General features: G+C 38.6%; 1 protein-coding gene across 1 annotated transcript; it reads right to left on the bottom strand.

Moving 5' to 3' along the window:
* Nucleotides 1-9239: 9239 nt before the first annotated feature.
* LOC139815153 (segmentation protein even-skipped) lies at nt 9240-18090 on the bottom strand. Its single transcript, XM_071781823.1, has 4 exons — nt 17887-18090; nt 16880-16986; nt 14375-14679; nt 9240-12326 (listed from the first exon to the last, which is right to left on the bottom strand). Exons 2-4 carry the CDS (start codon nt 16977-16979, stop codon nt 11406-11408), a joined length of 1326 nt encoding a protein of 441 aa, XP_071637924.1. The 5' UTR covers nt 16980-16986; nt 17887-18090; the 3' UTR covers nt 9240-11405.
* Nucleotides 18091-19189: the final 1099 nt, after the last annotated feature.

The raw sequence follows: 19189 nt of genomic DNA on the forward strand, positions 1-19189 counted from the left end.
TTGAAACGTATATATAATATATACGTTTAAAAACATATTTATTCGTTAAAAAAATCTGCCATTAAAATACCTTTTATCATTATTTGAATTGAAAAATTCTTTTTTTATTGTTATTATGGATAACTATTAAAGATTAAGGCCGATAACTCTGTAACGAGTCGATCTCTTTTCAGACTTTTTTTGAAATTAGGAGGAAATGCAAATTGCAAATGCAATTTTTGTTAAAAATTACATATTATCAATCGTTTTTGTGCGAATTTTCAAAGTTTTAGCCCCTTAATCCACTTGAAACAGAGTGCTAAGTATGCCTGGAAAGAGGATAGCGTTTTAAAGCAATCTCAGCGAATCGAATGATCCGTCTTTCGCCCCACCTCCGTTCAACTTCGACTTTGGGACGCAGGTGCCGACGTTCAAAGCCAATTATGCGAACGCGCCCCGACGTCGACGTCGGTCTCGCAAATCCCTATTTCTCGTAAAGCCGCCGTGAGCGTGCGCGCGGGAGAATTGGCGGCGAGAGGAGAAGTTTAACTTGTCCGCGCTATAACGGATTAACGGCGGCGATTTATTCGCGAGTAATTGTTTCCTCCCTTTAATTAACTCGCATTTATTTCGCGTAATGGGAACGGTTCGCGCCGGCTCTCGTCGGTGAATTTTCCAGTCGCGCGTGTATGCGTATACGTGAGAAGAAAACTGAAGAAAGCGTCTCCTTGTCTCTTTTAAAAAAATCTTTTTTTTTTTGCCCACTTTCGATTCACCAGTTTTCTAAGAAACGGACGCATTTCAGACTGACACATAACTATGTACAATATAATTTAGTTTTTCTTAGTCTAATATTCCTGACAAAGAGAAAACGAAATACGCATTATTCTCCTTTTTTCATTTTTTTCATCTTTGTTTCATTGCCATAAATTTAAAGCGAATAGAATATAACTAAACAAAAAGTCGCTTCTTTCTAATTTTAAAAATTTATCCCTGAAAAAATTAAATTTTTGAAGATGGAGCATAAATATCGAAAATGCTAAAAGTTTTAAATATATTTGTAAAGATAATATCACTTTCGTGTAAAAACTATGTATGTATGGTTCTTGCACAAAAGCAATATTATCTTTACCAAATATTTAAGGCCCTAAATATATATGTATAATACATAAATACAAGCGAGGGTGCACACAAACGGGGATGGGGATGGGATGCGGTGAGGACAATTAACTCTACGAGTGATTCAGCCCTGAGAGGGGGAGAGGGGGACTCCGGCTCGTTTACCGGTTTCCCGTCGATGGCCTCGATGAAACGAGATAATTTCGTATGAACGCCGTCGGCTTAACGACCCATCAAGGTGCGATGAGACAAATGCAAACGGTCGTCGATTCTCTCCCACGTTCCGACACACACGTGAATGCCCAATGCGACTGTTGGACATTTGCATCTTAAAAGACGGTCAAATTCGAAAGTCAGTTAACAGATTGGTATACGATGTAGGATCCTACACGATCCACGGTTCAATTTCTGTTGTATCAGAAAGAATTCTTATACCTCGAAGAGGAAGAATACTGTCGAGGAAGAATTGTGAAACGAAACGTGTGAGCAAAAAACGAAATTCTGGAATTTCGCCTCGCCGCACGACCGATCCTGTTAATGAGCACAAAAAGTTCGTTCGATGCATGATTTTGACGAAAATTTGCATCCTCTAAATGTACACTGTAAAAAACATTTTGTATTTGAGTGAATTTCTATCCGTGTAGAAATTTTTGTGTTAAATTTTTAACATATACTTGTGTTAATGTAACATATTGTCACTATGTTATTTTGACTTTTCCGCGTCAAGTTAATATTCACGGTTTTTAAGTCGAGTTAAAATAATACAATTTATATTTAAATGAAAAAATTCTTGACGAAATATTTTATATGTTAAAATGAACATCTAAGTGGTGTTATTGCTTTCCTCTCTATATATAAGAGTTTCCTTTTGTTAAATCGACATGTTTATTATGTTATATACTATAAAGAGGTATCGCTGTCTTCTCTTCTATTTAAAAAAAAAAGAAGAAAGAACATTTAATATAAGAATCAAATTTTATTTTAATTAAATTTAACATTATAAATATGTTAATTAACATAAACTTCGCTTTCAAATAGTGTCCATGTGTTACAATTTTGTATTAATTTTTTACATATTGCTTATTTATTCGCCTTCTGTTAAATTAACATAAAAATTAGAGTGGATAAATTAAGGCATGTGAAATGTATTAAATTTAACACAAAATTTTTTACTGTGTACGGAGAAACATTTATTAGTATTCATTATTCTTAGCAACATTATTGTTAAAAATCTCATACGAAAATGGAATCGTTAATCAAATCGTAAAAAATTAAATTTGTTTAAGGAAAAAACCTGCGAGTAATAAATATATTAAATAGATAATTCGATGGGGTCACGTCAATAATATAGACGTGAGTATTTTCAGAGTTTTGTAGACACGTGATTATATAACTCCCGTAGTTATAAGGGAGAGTTAGGACGAAACATCGTAAAGTTCCAACTCGACAACATGGTAAAAAAAAGGGGGGCGAAAGGGAAAGAAAATCGTTATGATTTACCATCATAAAGGGTAAAAACGTAGACGTTATGTCATCGTATAAGCGAGAAAGGGTAAAATAAGTTGCCGACGAACAAAAAGCTCTACTGAGGCAGATTTAGGGCTTCGTATGAAAAAATACGTTAGCGACTTACATTATGTCTAGTCAAATTCCGATCATAAAATCATTGTAAACCGAGGGCAGTTAGGTAGTTATTAGCAGGAAATACGCATTGAAATCTTACGTTCTTTCAGGACTTCTAAGACCTAACTTGACAACCGCACAATTAGAACGCTTTCACCCGTATATTTATACCGTATTGAAAGCAAATCCCAGACAACTGACCAGACAGACAAAAAAAAAATAGATTTTACTGATGACAATAAGTAGAAAAAAATATTGGTCTTTTATATGATAAATGGTAACCCTTTCGGACGTCTCACGGTTTGCGTTCGTTTTAGAAACCGAAATCATCGTTCTCTAAAGCGGAATTTTCCGAGAACTCTTTAAGGTTGATATTTTCCAAACAATAATCAGACCCCTAAATTAATTATTAATTACTAATTGTACGCTGTATATTGTTGGCATATACTGAGTAATAAAAATAATTAAATGACGATTGAATCTGTCTTTGATCGAAACTTTTTATATCGCGTCTCGGAAAAATTTGTAAAGATCTTTTAAAGACTGTAATAGGCTACATTCTCGTCGACGAGATGGATTTTCACCCTGTCCCAATTCCGACCTTCCCAAGGACAATCTACTGATCAAGGCACAGTATACGTCGCGCTATCTTATCTGCGAAACCATTGAGTCTCGTTCGTACAACGGGGCGCACTCTTAACGATCTATTTGGAATATTGTCTGCTCAATTAATAAGGTTGCACATCCCTCGTGGCTCTATTACGATAGACGATAGAATTCAGATTGTCGCGACGCAATAGAATACGGGAGTTCATACCCTGGTAATTAATATTAATAATAGATATTTTTATATTTATAACCGATATTAATATAACTCATAAACTGTTTGTCTTAATAACTGCAATTACTGTTAACATCGATAGATATTACTATTATAACTACAAATATAACTAACCTTAGAGCTGTTCGGCTCGAGCGAACGATCATTGAAATCCAACCATTGGTGAAACTACCGATTCAGACACGGTTATTGAAAAAGTATCATGCGTGTCTAATGCGAAATTTCTGCACCTTCTTCAGAAAAGAAAGGCAGGTCGCGCTGAAGAAGCAAAAAAATGGAAAATGGTGGAGCGTGAAATAAATCTGAGAAACATCTGATCTTTTCAAAGAGAAGATGTTGTTGATGCAATATTTTGAATAACGGTCTCTAGTAGATATCATCAATAATTCTCGTTAAAAAAAAGTATTACTATTGTTCCATCAATGGTCTGGTGCTATAATATATCTTTCCAAGCAAGCTAGAAAACAGTTTATTCCTTTTCTTTTTAACTAATCAATTCAGCACAATTGGACTACGTTCTTTGTTAATTTTACTGGTATCTTCTTATTGATACCTAGAAAAATTCTAAGTATAACCTGATTATTCACTAAAGTATTTTGCGGGCTCTTGGAGTTCTTTTATTTCTTCTTGTTTTGCAACTGGAAAATCAAGAGATCTTCTTTATACACAGGCAGTACTGCAATGTCGTAAGACGTGAGAGTCATTACACATGCATGCATGATATATCGGTGTAACAGAAGCCGAACCTTTGGGCTACACCTACACCGATATGTCATTCATGTGGTAGTGGCGTCTCAGTATGTCAAGTGATGGGGAGCTTTTACATCCTACGAAATCTTCGCACTGCACAGATAAGCTTATGATTCAAAAGAAATGAGAGAAGAAAAAAGGACTACTCGGACACCGGAAACTCTGAAGTCTAGATACTATAGCATTTACTTGCTTGCTCGGCTATTTCTCGATGATTCTCAAACGATCACGAACGCAACGGATCGGTTCACCATCGGCAATCCTTGAATTAATTTCCCACAGTTGTTAGGCGCGTCCGCGATAATCGTTCGGCCGGATCAACAATGCCGATCGACGTATGTACCGTCCGCTCTCGATACGCGATCTATTGAGGGGTACGGATCGAGCGACGGCGATTGGCCACGGTTCCCCTGTCCTGTCCTGCTACCCCGTTACAGCCGCCACCGCGTTATTTATTGGCCCTCGCTTTATTGCGGGCCCTACCCGGATTCGCCATGCTTGCCGTTTATGAGGGAAATATTGCCCGGTCGGAGATCAAACGGCCGATTAAAAGTTCGAAAGCTTCGATCGCGTGAAAATTGATTCTGCCCAAACGATTCTGCAGGTCCCGCGTCCTCGTGCTCTTGCGGAAACGAGGGCACAACATCGTTACGTGGTGAGATCCTCTAATCGTTTTCGTCACCGATGGGGAAATCGAAGACCCGAAATGCGAACCTTGCGGTTCTAAGAGATTATAATAGGTCTTTAAAACAGCATGTGTGTAACAAGCTCTTAAAGCGTAAGCGCTTAAAAATATTTTCAACGAGCATAATGGCAACAGAAGGGATCCGTCCGAATGTAACATCTTGAAGCTATAAAGTTTGCACCGATAAATTTTTTCCGGTACCCAAAATAGATTTTTGCGTTTATGTCAGTAACTTAAACGCAACGTGTAACTAACGTGCGCTTTAACACTCGTGATTTTTTGCTCTCTAAGCTTCTGTTAGGGTTGTTAAGAGTTTTATACAGAAAAAAGAAGTTTCAAATCAAGACTTATATATTCATATATACGCAAGAATCTGTAATCTGAAATATACATCCATGAACAACGATTCGTCCCATACCTGATTAGTGAAGCAAGTCTGAAAGATGCTTTCCCTTAGATTCATATATACATATGTATGCATCTGCATGTGTTATAAGCATCTTTCTCTATATGTGTATTGCGTTAAACGAAGAAAACTTGCTTGAATAAAGTCATTTATTGTATAGTTCGACAAAAGAAAGTTGAAATTCTTATAAGAGGATTATAGATTGTTGCGTATATATATACGAGTAATGTATAAGTTTTGATTTGACACTTCTTTTTTCTGTCTACCTATCTCAAATTCCGAATGTCTTATTTTTTGAGATTTTCAAACGATTTCTTCTAAGATTGTCGGATGGAATATGTTTCATATTTAATCGGCTCAGTTTCGGTCATTTCGCAGACACGCGAAAACATTATGTCAAAGTGTTTAAAAGATTTAAAATAAAATGCGACGCGTATTGAGTGAGAATCGATATGGAAGGCCTTGAAAATGGAGAAAAAATTTTCCACGATTAACCGAGGGATTACTTCGTATCGGGGTTTTCGCGCGCCGGGAAATTATCCGCGAATGAAGACTGGAAGCCGTGGAATAAAGCCGCGACTACGGACTCCCATAAAGATGTAACACATCGCCCGTAAAACAAACCGACGAGCTTCGCGCGCACACCGTTTCCTTCCTTCCTCCTAATAAAGGTCACCCAGAGGGGTACGGGCACATGCTGTAAAGAGAAAGGGCCGAGCTATAGGTGAGTTAATTCCATCAAGGGAGACCTGATTCATTATCCAATATCGGATGTCGTAAATTCTCGGTGAAATAAATTATCGTACTGAACGCGTCACGCTGACCCCGCTCGCATTTTGAGAATTTCAAGAGTGGTCCATCTCGCGTACACTTTCTATTCTTTAACCGATTCTTTTTCTTGAGTAGTTTTATACGCAACCTTTCTTAAAAGTACAAGAAACTCAAAAGTGAGAGAGGCTTTAATCTTTCTTTTGTATTTCGTTCCTCTATTTTCGCGAAAAATATCTATTTACGACAAAAAGAATTTTTTTCGACTAAAGGTTGCCTCTGAAAAATCTGTCTCATAAATCAATCATTCATGAAAATGCTCTACATCATGACCTTCGGTCGAAAGAAATTCTTTTTGTCGTAAATAGATACTTTTTGCGATAATAGAGGAACGAAACACAAAAGAAAGATTAAAGCCTCTCTCACTTTTGAAGACATTCTCTTGTACTTTAAAGAAAAGGTTACGTAAAAATTGCTCAATTGCCGTTTTAAACATATGTTAGTTGCATCTCCAATATCGTTTTCTCATGTAACAAGAATTCAAAATTTTTATTACACGCTCGATTAATTTTTTTGAAAAGGGTGAGACACGCGCGAAATTCCGCGTTTGGCTCGCATGGATACTTCAGTAACGATATCGAGAGCGATTTGTCAACTTTAAATCTGCAATTTTTTGTTATTTATTTTTTTTTGTTTATTATATAATTTAGTAGTTATATAACTGTCGCGCCATCAACGAGACGGAAAATGGCGGAATGACGAGAAACGACTGAGAAATCTCGTTTGATTTAGGTTACCCATCGGTGAAATTGAAAAAAAAATAACCGGTATTGTTACGTTTTACCTGGAAAGAAAAATAAAAAGAAAAATTAATCACAATGGTGATCGAACAATGATGAAATGTTTTCGAAGTGTCAAAGTCCGTACATTATTTCCATTATAATACACTTCACCTTCACTACGAATTTCTACGAATCCCAACAAATATTAGTTTGTAATAGCAGCAGTTAAGAGCTGCTAAAAGAAGAATTATAGTTCCATTTCCTTTCTCTCACACTATACAATAATAGGACGTTCTTAATAATTAGAATGGTGCAAGAACACGGCTCGACAGGACTCCTTTCTCGATTTCTGTAATGAGATACGCGTCAAGCGATCATCATTTGTCTACTTCGGGTATTAATCTACCTCGTCAGAGCAGGAGATTCCATTATCCCTGCATGCCAAAATATTGTGTCAAGGACGCAAGGGGAGGTTTTATCACCCCGATAGTCGGGTGATTCGCAAGATGCATTGATTCGACGTAGCGCGGCGAGCCACGTGCGAGCGTTACGACGCTGCGTCTCCTTATCTCTCTTGTATTGTATCTCGAATGAATCCACCGGCCACCCGACTCGAAGGGGCTGTCCTTCGAGCGTATGTTCGCGACTGTACAACAGAGAAGGAGAAAGAGAGAGCCTAAAGCGAGAGAGAGAGAGAGAGAGAAGGGTCGCGGGCTTATCGTTCGTCGACCGACCGAATTGCTTGCGTTGGGTGGCAGCCAATACGGCGACTCTCGTCAGCGATATCATCGCTTCTCGGTCCTTCCATCCACGAGCACTGGGCTCTTGCCATTGATCGGCCATTTGCCATTCGGCGCCCATGAGAACATTCATTTATTTCGCATTCGCTAACCGTACTAACTTGCTTTCGCACCGACTACAAAAGAATCGCGCCGCGTGCCCTATATAATGTCGCATCACGCTCTTTTCGCTTTTTTATTAACGCGCACACGACGCATATTGCGTTCTCAACGTGTTTTAACAAGTTCACGCTTTCGTGCTGATCAATGCGAGTCGTAAAGACGTAAAGCGTATAGAAATAATTCCATCGAAATAAAAACGTTTCTACTCTTGAAAATGCAGCGATCAACGTTCGCTCAGCTTGAAATAACTGTGCGATATCGTGCGGGCGCGAGACGGGATCGTCTGCTCGCCTCCCTCACAGTCGCGAGAGAAAAGGAGACAGAGAGCGGCGTGCTCCGAAATCGTTTCTCCGGAGATGAGGGAGAGTACCTCCTCCTTATTTACGGCGAAGCGCGATAATAGCGCGGATGATGGGGCCCCCGTCCCGAAGCGAGATACCGAACGTAGCCATGGCAACCGCTGCCGTGGCCATATTGGTCCATGGCCAGCTATCGATAATAGGAAAGATAAGAGGCAGCCCCCGGGCATCCGGGATATTTTATTGTCGGCAAAATGGCGTCCCGGAGTCTCCCGTTTTACGCGAACTGTCCCGTACGCGGTGAATCCGTCGTTTTTGCAAACTGCCCGCTGACGTGGTATTAACGGAAGGAATACGGAGAATTTAATTATCTCCCGACACTAATATCCTTTGACTGTATATCGCTGTGTGCCGCGAAGGGAGGGTAAAGACGAATTAGAAATGTTATTTCGATAGCAAGTGTCTTAACACATCGCGGATGGATGACGAGAATCTCGCATCTTTTATTTATCATCAAGAGCAGTTATTACTCACATTCAGTAACTGTGAACAAACTATAAGTAAAATATTTTAAAAATATTTAAACGCAAGAAATATCTACTGGATGCAATAATTAGTAATAAAATGTCTACTCAGCAATGTGTTAATACGCTTGGCATGTAAACTAAGTAAACTTTAAGATGTCTTGTATAAAACATTCTTCTATATAAACACACATATACGTCATGAAATATTCGTACTATATTATAATGATATTAAAATCCGTATTACATTTAAAACTTACATTCAATTGCCGAACAATAACAATAATAATATTAATTATAATCGGTGAAAGATTTTGACGAGTCATAATATAAATGGAATAAATGCGACACTATGTAGCTTATAAAAATCAAAATACAGAAAATGATTATAAATGTTTGTTAATTCAGTGTATATTGCGATTTACAATTTATATAAATGAGATATTTCGTTGTTCACTGAAAATATGTCGCGCGGATATTTAGCCACTCGAAGGAAAATAGCTCGAAATGATAGAGAGAACAAAACTGTAAATTATATTAATAATTTGTAAGCGACGGCTGTTTATCAAAATAAATATTTTTGCGCGAATTATATATCTGAAATCAAAGATAGTAGAATAAAAGATATAAGTTATATACTTACGTGTATGATCATGGAGCCGTTCCATGATGCCTCTTTTATTCAGCTTTTATTTAGAGTATTTAGACCTTATTTGTTGTGTCAAGCTACTACGTATAATGGAATATAGTTAACGTCATTTTCAGGATTTTTAATTAATGGGATCTCGCGAATGCGAAACGGATCGATCTGAGGTGTCGCGCGTTTAATTATAAGAAATATACATATATTATTTTCGTGTATTTTAATTTTTATTCGATTTTCAACTACATAACGTTTCTTACATCAATAATTCGTTAAAAACTCTTCGCCGATCATAATAACGATATTTTACACGAACGTATAAAGTACTTCTAGTTGCGTATAAAAGTAAACAATTACAATTAAGTCAAGAAATTAATAGAATCGCTTTCCATCGTTTTGTGTCCAATCGCTTCACTTTGCCACATTCCGAAAGTTCTAACTTGGGTTATTCATTCCCTCGGGGAAGGATTACTTGCGCAGTAATAAGATATCGGTGACAACACCGTTACGTATTTCGTGGCAAAGTGCAGAAGTTGTGAAACAACAGAAGATTGTTCAGCACGTTGCTGAACAGGGTGCTCGTCGGAAGCTCGTCACTCTTACCGTTTCTCAGAAAGGATAAGTGCCAGATCAGCAATCTTTGATATAATTGTTTGGTATAATTAATTTCATATAATAATAGAATAATATAATAAAATGTAAAGCATAAAGTCAAATTGTATTAAAAGATAATAATAATAAGGCAATATTCTTGCGCATTTGTGTCTCGATGTCGACCGAGATTCACGATATTACGTATTTTTTACAACTTACAATATTACTCAACGCATAAAAAATGATTGAGAAACGAAACTATATATATAAATATACGTATGAAAAATAAAACTTATAACCTACTTTCGTACTATTATAATAGTGCTAATAACAACAAAAAATGGAAGAAAAGGGAAATGAATATTATATATAGGTATATGTACAAATATACATATAATAGTATTAAGCGTATGTTCAATGAAATTAGTTATCATGGAAATTTATGATGAGAAGCTTTATATTATACATATTTACTTACGATATATACTCACGTCCGCGCATGTACGTATATACTGTAAGTAAATACAAGAAAATGTATAAAGGCATACTTTATAAACATGCACTTATTTATACATATGTTCAACTGAGCAAGAAAGATCTAATGAAATTTTGCTCGATGTTGCCCTATTATATCATAAATATATTAAAATACGTATTTATATACAATATTCATTTGTTCTCTTTTCTTCATTTCCCTTCTCGCGACTTCTCTTTCTTTAAATTTTTTTTTGTATTTTTTTAAGTCGAAATTCTTCTCGTACTATCTACTTGTCCCAACAATGTTCTGAAAAATTTCTGATCTGGCACGTGTTTTTCATACACACACATAACAACATTCATCCCATTATATTGTAATAAATTTACAAATGTATATCTTCAGATAGGGATCGATCTGTCTTTGCAAAAGATAAATTAATAGATGTATCGTGTACATACACCCTGTATATTACATCATATCACGGTACTTTAAGGAGTGACGTGAGGACTCGATTGTGCAGGCGTGCAAATTCGGGATCGTGGAAATGTACGCGCAGTCAAAGGTCCAAGACACGAGCTATTTGAAGTTCACGATGGCGTGAATCTCAGAACAAAACCCACTGTGAACCGCCACATTGGCTACCTAGCGCAACGCGCTCTCCCCAATTATTCAAATTTATAATTATCCCCAATTATCAAGAAACATTAAACCGTCATTAAGAAGGCTGAATGTATTCGCGTGAATAAAAAAATAATCTTGAACGCGTGTTGTATGTACAAGTGTACATACCCGCGTGCGTAATATATGCACAAAGAATAGCTGTGTGATGTATAACGTAAAATAAGGGATGGATATTTGGGGGAAGCGCGTATTTTGCATATCTACATATATACAAATACATGTACATATGTATACATACATATATATGTATACATATGTATACATATATTAATTATGTGCAGTTATCGCCAATCGTGGTCGTCGCAAAATGTTTTATATTTGTTCAATTATTTTATATCGTACCGTTTCGATCCCTTTTGTCTTCCGTGTCGTTCTTGTACGGCTGAAACAACTTGGGCTGCGGTGCCTGCGATGCTTGCGATTGCTGCGACTGTTGCTGCTCCTGCTCAAGCTTGTTCAGTGACGACGAGGGCGGCGACGAGGACGTCCCCGACGTCGAGGGAATTGCCACGGGATTGTACGAGGTGCTCGTATTGTTCTCGAAGGGAATTACCGTCATCGGTACACTCATACCATTCACTCTCAGCGGCTGCGGCTGCTCGCTGCTGCTGATCGTGGGTCTGTTTGCCTGCGGCATCAGGGGCGACGTCACGGTCACGGGCACGTTCACGCGGTGATGCGAGTGGTACGGATACGTAGGCGACTGTAGACGCGTCGTGGCGTAATCGCACTCGCCGGAGGAGTCAGAGTTGACCGGGCTGATTGCAAGTTCCTCCAGCAATGGCTGCCGGCATGGCGGCAAAGAGTTATAAGGAGGCGTCGGGAGATTGCTCATCGTGGAGAAGGTGGAGGACCCGGAGACGGGCATATTCAGCATGTGCAGGGACGACATCGGCTGATGCGGATACAGCAGGGGCGGATACGGGTTCGTGCGTGGGTGCGGCCGATGGAGCGAGGCGACCGGGCCAGTCTGCTGGTGATACGCCTGCAACCGGGCGTAATAGTGCGCGGTGGCGGCCGAGAATGACGTCGGCGAGGGGGCCAAGTGTGCCGTCGCCGATATATTCGCCGGTAGATTCGCCGGTAGATTTGCCGGTAGATTCGCTATATTCGGTAGATTCGCCGCGGAGACGGGCTGACAGAACGGAGCGAATATCGCCGCTATGTTTGGGTCCGCATACGCTACGTGAAAGGGCCAGGCCAGGGACATCCGCTGCCTCTTGTCCTTCATGCGTCGGTTTTGAAACCACACCTGCAACAAAAACGATTAGACATGATAATCACGATTAATTGCTTTTTTTAAATTAGAACTCGCAATTAGATCATCAAGACGAAACTTGTTATAAAAATATACGTATGCGATATTAGAATATGTATACCTAAACAAGTTTATAATGTAGAATGCGACAAGTACAGAAATAAAGGTAGAATCTTCGTCTGGCGGATTAGTTCGATAATCACGGCCGTTAAAAGTTTCTCTCGATAACTCGCAAGAAAATAATCGACGGCCTCCGCTGTCCGTCGTTTAGCTCTTTTTTCGACGTTTATATGAGAACCGATCGAGTTCTCCTTTCGCTCGATAACGAATATTAGAGTATAAAAACTGCTGCTGGTTTTACCGAACGAGAGTTGGCGCTTGTATTTCTATAGATAAGCGCTCGGACACACGTAGATTCACGAATGTAGGGAATTCTCGGAGGCGGCGAACGATTATACCGGTAATTCGTGCGGGACGTTTACCGTCGTTTAACACCTCTCCGCCGTTCCCTCCTCACCCCGTTGCCCCGTTGCCGTTTTACGACCCGCCAACCGAGGCGAGTGCGAGCGCTGCCGCGAGACGAGAAATTAAGAGATCCATTAAAGTCCGAGGTGGGCCGCGAGGCAGTCGCTAATTGAGCCGTTTAACACTTTCGCCCGACCGGTCACCCCTCGATCAGGGCCGTGACTAAACCGACGGTCCCCGTTGAAACGTTAATACGTGGCCACGGTACCTATACATTTACGTAAAGAGAAAAGTCCTCGTTTCCGATCCGCCACGACGAGATCTCCGTATGGGATCTGACGTTACGGCACTGCCGCGGGACACGCGAGAAGAAGGATCAAAGGCCGTGAATCGCGACTGTTGAATCGCTCTCGAGGCTATAATCGCCGATCAAATATGGCCGCAGCTGGCCGCGGCAAGAAACAACCACCGGGAGCTCTCCGGCGGGCCCGCGCGAACAAAAACGCCACTAATTGCATCTATTAAAGCCGGCCGGCTTTAGAGGCCCCCTGTCTTCGCGGACGCGACGGACGCGACGGCCGTGAGAAATCAAATCGAGATACACGCGGAATAATATTATTCAAATAACTCCTGTAAAAGAGACGAAGCTGAAAAGGAGAAAGTGATACTGCAATAAGAAGATAGATAACTGCAAGGGAGAAAATGTATAAAGTGCGCCTTTTAGCTGCAAAGCGTACTTGCTATTAATAATCGTTAAATGATCGAAGGATTTTCTTAATAATCCCTCGCGAATTCAAACACGAAAGCGCTAATGGAAAATGTTATTGCACCGGCCACGGATGAAGTCACTGTTTAACAAATCTCGTGCGAGTAAACGTTTGCTCATTCCCGATCAGCTCACGCCGATCGATCACAATGTTCAATCTAAAGTTTATTTAATAGACGAGATTTTAATAGAAGGCTGAAAGCTGGCTTACAAACGCAAACATTCAGTATAAGATTGTCACCAATTTTACACGAACAAAGCACAATTTTTTTTAATGTTTTTGATAAATTAATTTTAATTATTTTAAAACAGACATTTAAAAACTAAACTCGTTGGTTAGAAAAGCAGTTATCAACGCAATTTTCCCTCTTACACATTTCTTCATTCGCTTATGATATTTTTTTAAATATTCTAATATATATTACAGATATAATGTAAAAAAATATATTACAACGTTAACAATTCCGTCATTTGTAACAATCTATCGTTATTATTTGCAATTTTTTTATCGAAAGTGGAAAAACTGTTACGTGGATGCAGGTCTTGTAAAAATCAGCAACTGCTTGAATATCTATACTTTTACTAATTATTACAAAACTACTGAACTCAACAAAATGTAAGATGACTTATTCTCTGACTATCTACGTTAATCGTTGCCTGAACCACCAATTCTAGAGTATTAGAAGAAAGAATATTATAACTGCGAAATCTTTAATGCGTGACTTATTAAGAGAACTTTCCAGGGGATTATATTTCTTTAGGGAAACTTGTACAAAAATATTTGTATATTTTTCTTGTCAAAGAAACCTACCTTAATTGTAGACTCCGGCAAATTAAGTTGCGCAGCCAACTCGCATCTTCTCGGTCGAGAGACATAATTTTCACGGGCAAATTCTCTCTCTAACCGATTCAGTTGATCTCTCGTAAAAGCGGTTCTGTATCTCCTGACGTTAGGATCCATGGGAGGAATTGGCAGTTGCTGTTGCTGCTGTTGTGGCTGTTGTGGCTGTTGAGACTGTTGAGATTGTTGAGACTGTTGAGGCTGTTGCTGTTGTTGCTGAGATTGTTGAGGTTGTTGCCGGTGCGTAATGCCACGCGAGGTCGACGGCTGCGAATCTGCATGAAATAATGATGAACATTATCTTCCCCACCCTATCGAATCACTTCGGAAGGAATATGTTAAAAAAAAAGATTAAATTTGAAGGGCTCAGGACATCTTTTGGCATTATAAAATTATTTCACGCGGTTAATTCGCGCACCGGCGGACGATTTTGTACCCTTCGGCGATAAACTCGGAATGTGAGCGCGAATTTATTCTTGACTCCCGTCTCAGCTTCCAATTTAAATATTTTTAATTTTCAAGTGGGCAGGATTTCGAGAAAATTCTATACAATTCAAAGTTAGCCGAAGTTGTAAAACCGTGCAAAGCCGTCCGAAGCTTCGCTTCTTTAAGGCGTAGGCGACGTAACAAGACAGTGTTCGTTATCCTAGGCGACTTTCTTCGTTCTTTAGTGACTAGTTTACGAGCATTTACTAGTTACACAGCTTCTAACAATAAGATAATCTATTAATATAACACCGTGCAGCCAATCAATCCTTGTTTTACCGCCCATGTAGACAAACAGTAGCACGGTACTTTGAAACATAAGTGCCGCAAGTGTCAAAGCTACCGCAGTTACAAATTTTCCGCAAAGAACAATAGAATGCAATATATTTTTAACTCGACAAGGGTCTTAGATTCTATCAAAAGCTCTGACTGCATGCAGGTAAGCATAGAAACGGACGATGAAAAGACTAGAGAACTATGGGGATCCACACTTCCGATCGATTTCTCTTTGGTTTTTTGGCGATTATGTAATTTTCGCACGATTTTCCTCTATCATTGGTTGGCGAAATACGATATTACGTGACGGAAATGATGCAAATCACATAAAAGCCATCAGTTATATCTCGAATATGTGCAGATAGGACAACATGATAATAAAGGGAAATGAGAATACCGCATCATTTCTCGGCGTCAATTCTCACGTTTTCAATTCCGAGCACAAAGGAAAGGTCACTTTCACGCGGTTACGGTGATAATTAATCGAATTAGTTACGTTTTCGAACCGACACTTGTTACAGCTGCCGCCCGTCCCTCTACTTCTCACAGGTATAAAGATACATCAAGCCTCACTAGGCGTCATGAATGCCTTCTGAATTAAACGTTGCACGAGACTCCACATTATTTCTTTAAAAATGTCTACAGTAACGTATCGTGAAGCGAAACTTGAATTCTTCGAACATTTTCCGAAATTGAATTTTCTATACAATTATTATATATATTATTACACATGTGTTTTATAAATCGAAAAAGAGACAAGAGTGTAAAAATGTGTAAAATGTGTAAAATATATAAAAATGTGTAAAAATAAAATTAATTAAGTTACGATTATACTAAATGATCGATAAATTATATAACAAAAATCATTTTTATCGCAGTCTTTCGCTCGTAATATTGCAGGACTACAAATGGAAATGATTTTTGATTTAGATATATTTGAAGCACAAAGAAAACGCTTAAGACAAATAACTTGATGTTTCGGTTCTACTGAGTGTTCCAGGTATTTTCAGGTAGTCCAATTATCTAGCCCTCCATAAATTTTTTCAAAGTTGTTGCTAAGTTTCGAAGATTTCACTTACCGGTTAAGGTTTCAAGTATAACTAACTTTATTTCGACTCAGGTAGTAATATTTATAAGGTGTTTTGTGTGTAAAAGATCAGAGCTTCGGTACGTCTTTCCGGTCCAAATGACCCTCCGGTCATAAATACATCTTTACTTTCAGCAAAAACAATCACTGTACGGTTCATTAGTATCGTGATGTATATATAGGGGCTGCCATAAATTTTCTTTTCAAATTCTGGGTGCCAATCCGAGCACGTTAACGTTTAACGATGACCTAAAGATCGAAAACCAGTTCCTCGACATTTACGTGAATATTATGCACCGCGAATTACTGCTAGTAAGGATAGACACTAATCGAAAGAATAGATATTAATATTTCGTGCATTAATGTTAACTGTCTCTTTCTCTCTCATACACACGGAATGTCTCGTAAGTCCAGCATAGGAAAACAATAAAAAAGTCAAAACTTTTTACTTACACAACTGATTCATTATATCTATTACTCAATACGCAGCAATTAACTTAATTTCTTTCTGTCAAAAAGCGGTCGATTAATGATGCTAGCGGTAATGGCATTACACACGTCAATTATTCCTTATAACGATGGACTTGCGAGACGTTCCAGTAGAAACGTAAACATGTAAAACTTACCGATATCGGCGCGCGAGCTACGCGACGTGTTCATCTGGTCGACGACAATATTTTCTTCCTCCGAATTCTCGTCCGGGTCCTCGTCGTAGTGATTCCTCATCTCGTCGCTTTACAACAATCGAAACACGTGCGTATATTAATCACTTTGCCATGTCATACCGCACACATGCACACGTGTAACACACGTGGTCGCGGAAGTATTCGAACGTCCGCGTGCTTGGTATCGCTATCAGGCCGAACCCTTCGAGTGTAAAATCGATGCCGGCGCGACGATATAAAATTTCAATGTCACAACTTACGAGATTGATCGGTTTCTAATTTCAAACATTTTCGTTTAACGACTTAACGCGCGGAACTTGGAAACGTTGTGGACGCGAAGAGAAGCGCGTGAGACGCTTATATAAATATATATATAAACTGTAATGTTATTTATCTGCAAAGTATGTGTTAAAAGGTTTAGTACGATATTTAGCTAGCACGAGCGTTCTGATGCTCTCGCGATCATGTATGTACACATTCTCGGAGGAAAAAAAGTAGCGCACACGTATGTCATTTAATATTTTTAATTACTTTTTTAAGTTTCAAGATTTTCCGAATTTGACAAATCACGTCAAAATGATATAACGCATACATCAACGATGATTTAGTTTTATTTCCTCGTCCCAAAATAAATTTCTGAATAAACCGACGGCGCTTAAGCCTCTTGTCGAAAATTGCAGCAGCTGCGAAGAAGGAGCCACAAAGTCACGTGCAATCCGTTGAAAAATATTGACAATTGTAACGAAAGGGAATGACGCGATATCGTCGGCACGTGAGCACTTGTCATTTCGAACTTATATCTCGCGACGGGACAAGTTACTCGCAACGTGTCACATTGGAAATCATTCCAGATAAATTTCGAGTGTAATCACGAGACTTAAGAAAGAAACCTCGGTTAAACGATTCGCGATCTCGTCGACGCGAAAATTAAAACGCGAATGTCACGGGGATCAAAGGTGGTAACTTACACGTGCTTTGTCTTCTCTTATCTGGTAGTTTCTGATACCGCGCCACTTGGAGCGTAATCGCACACTTCGCGGTTTTTCTCCGAGAAACGTGTAAAGAAAAAAAAAAAGAAAAAAACAAACGTTTACTGATCACAACATGTGCGACGAGTCTTCTCTCTATTTTCGCGCGAGCTCCGTTCAGCACCGCGAAACCACGTGAAGTGTTTGAACTATTATCGTAGAGTGTTGAATAGTAGTCGCTCTGTATACGTATATAGCCATCCAACTCCAGCCACCAGTGTGGGGAGCTCTGCGAATGGAGGGGACGATTCCGCCTCTTGAACTGAGAGGTGGAGTCGGTAGCTCAGCATCATAGGCGTATAGTGAAGCTGTCTTCTGGTCTCTGGTGGGGAAAGCAGGATCGGCTTTACCTTCCTCGCAGACTTGGAGGCAATGTAGTGACAAAAATTTCTTTGAAAATCTCCAGAAATCAGCGTGTAAAGTGGCAAACACGATTTTACACACCAAAGCTGATCTCTACAATTATACCGTACTTAACGAACCGTTTGCTTTTACAATTAAACGATATATTTTACGCAACGTGTTAGTGTATGTAAAACAATTTTGCGAGATTAACAATATATTATCTATGAAAAGAATTTGTTATAGAGGATTCGTTTGCCACATCAGCGGAAGAAATACGTAGATATGAATTAATTTAAGATTTAGAATCGTCGGGTTTTTTACGCGAGATTGAATTTTGACATTTTTTTATCATCGAGAGAAATCTCATATCTAATAATAATTTTTGTGAGTTATATTTTTGTTATTTTGCTTTTACGTTTTTTAACCACGATTATTAATCGGCCTTGAAACGAAAAACTGCAAATAATTTATAATATCTACTAATAAATAATATTAATTTATAATATTATAAAATTAATACATGATTTAATATTACTTGTTCAAATGTCGCGCTGTATCTTCATTGCATGTGAAAGCGAATATTATAATGTGGATATAGTCAATTAAATAATATTATAAATATTAAGTAATAACGATAAAATTGATGCGATGATAAAAAATAGCGAAACTTACGAAATCATAAAAAAATTATTTAAAAGAATTACTTGTATATTGTTTGAATCGGTAAAGATATTTACATCCATCATGGCATTTCCTGTAATAATGCGACATATTTTCGGTTCGGAAAAATAAAATCTTTTCAGCGCGTAAAGCGTTTGACGGGGCTATTGCGTAATCTTAAACACCATTAAGAAAGGTGAAATGATGATATATATTATTATCAACTATTAGACCTCAA

Source organism: Temnothorax longispinosus, chromosome 6, assembly GCF_030848805.1.
Source record: "Temnothorax longispinosus isolate EJ_2023e chromosome 6, Tlon_JGU_v1, whole genome shotgun sequence".
NCBI lineage: Eukaryota > Metazoa > Arthropoda > Insecta > Hymenoptera > Formicidae > Temnothorax > Temnothorax longispinosus.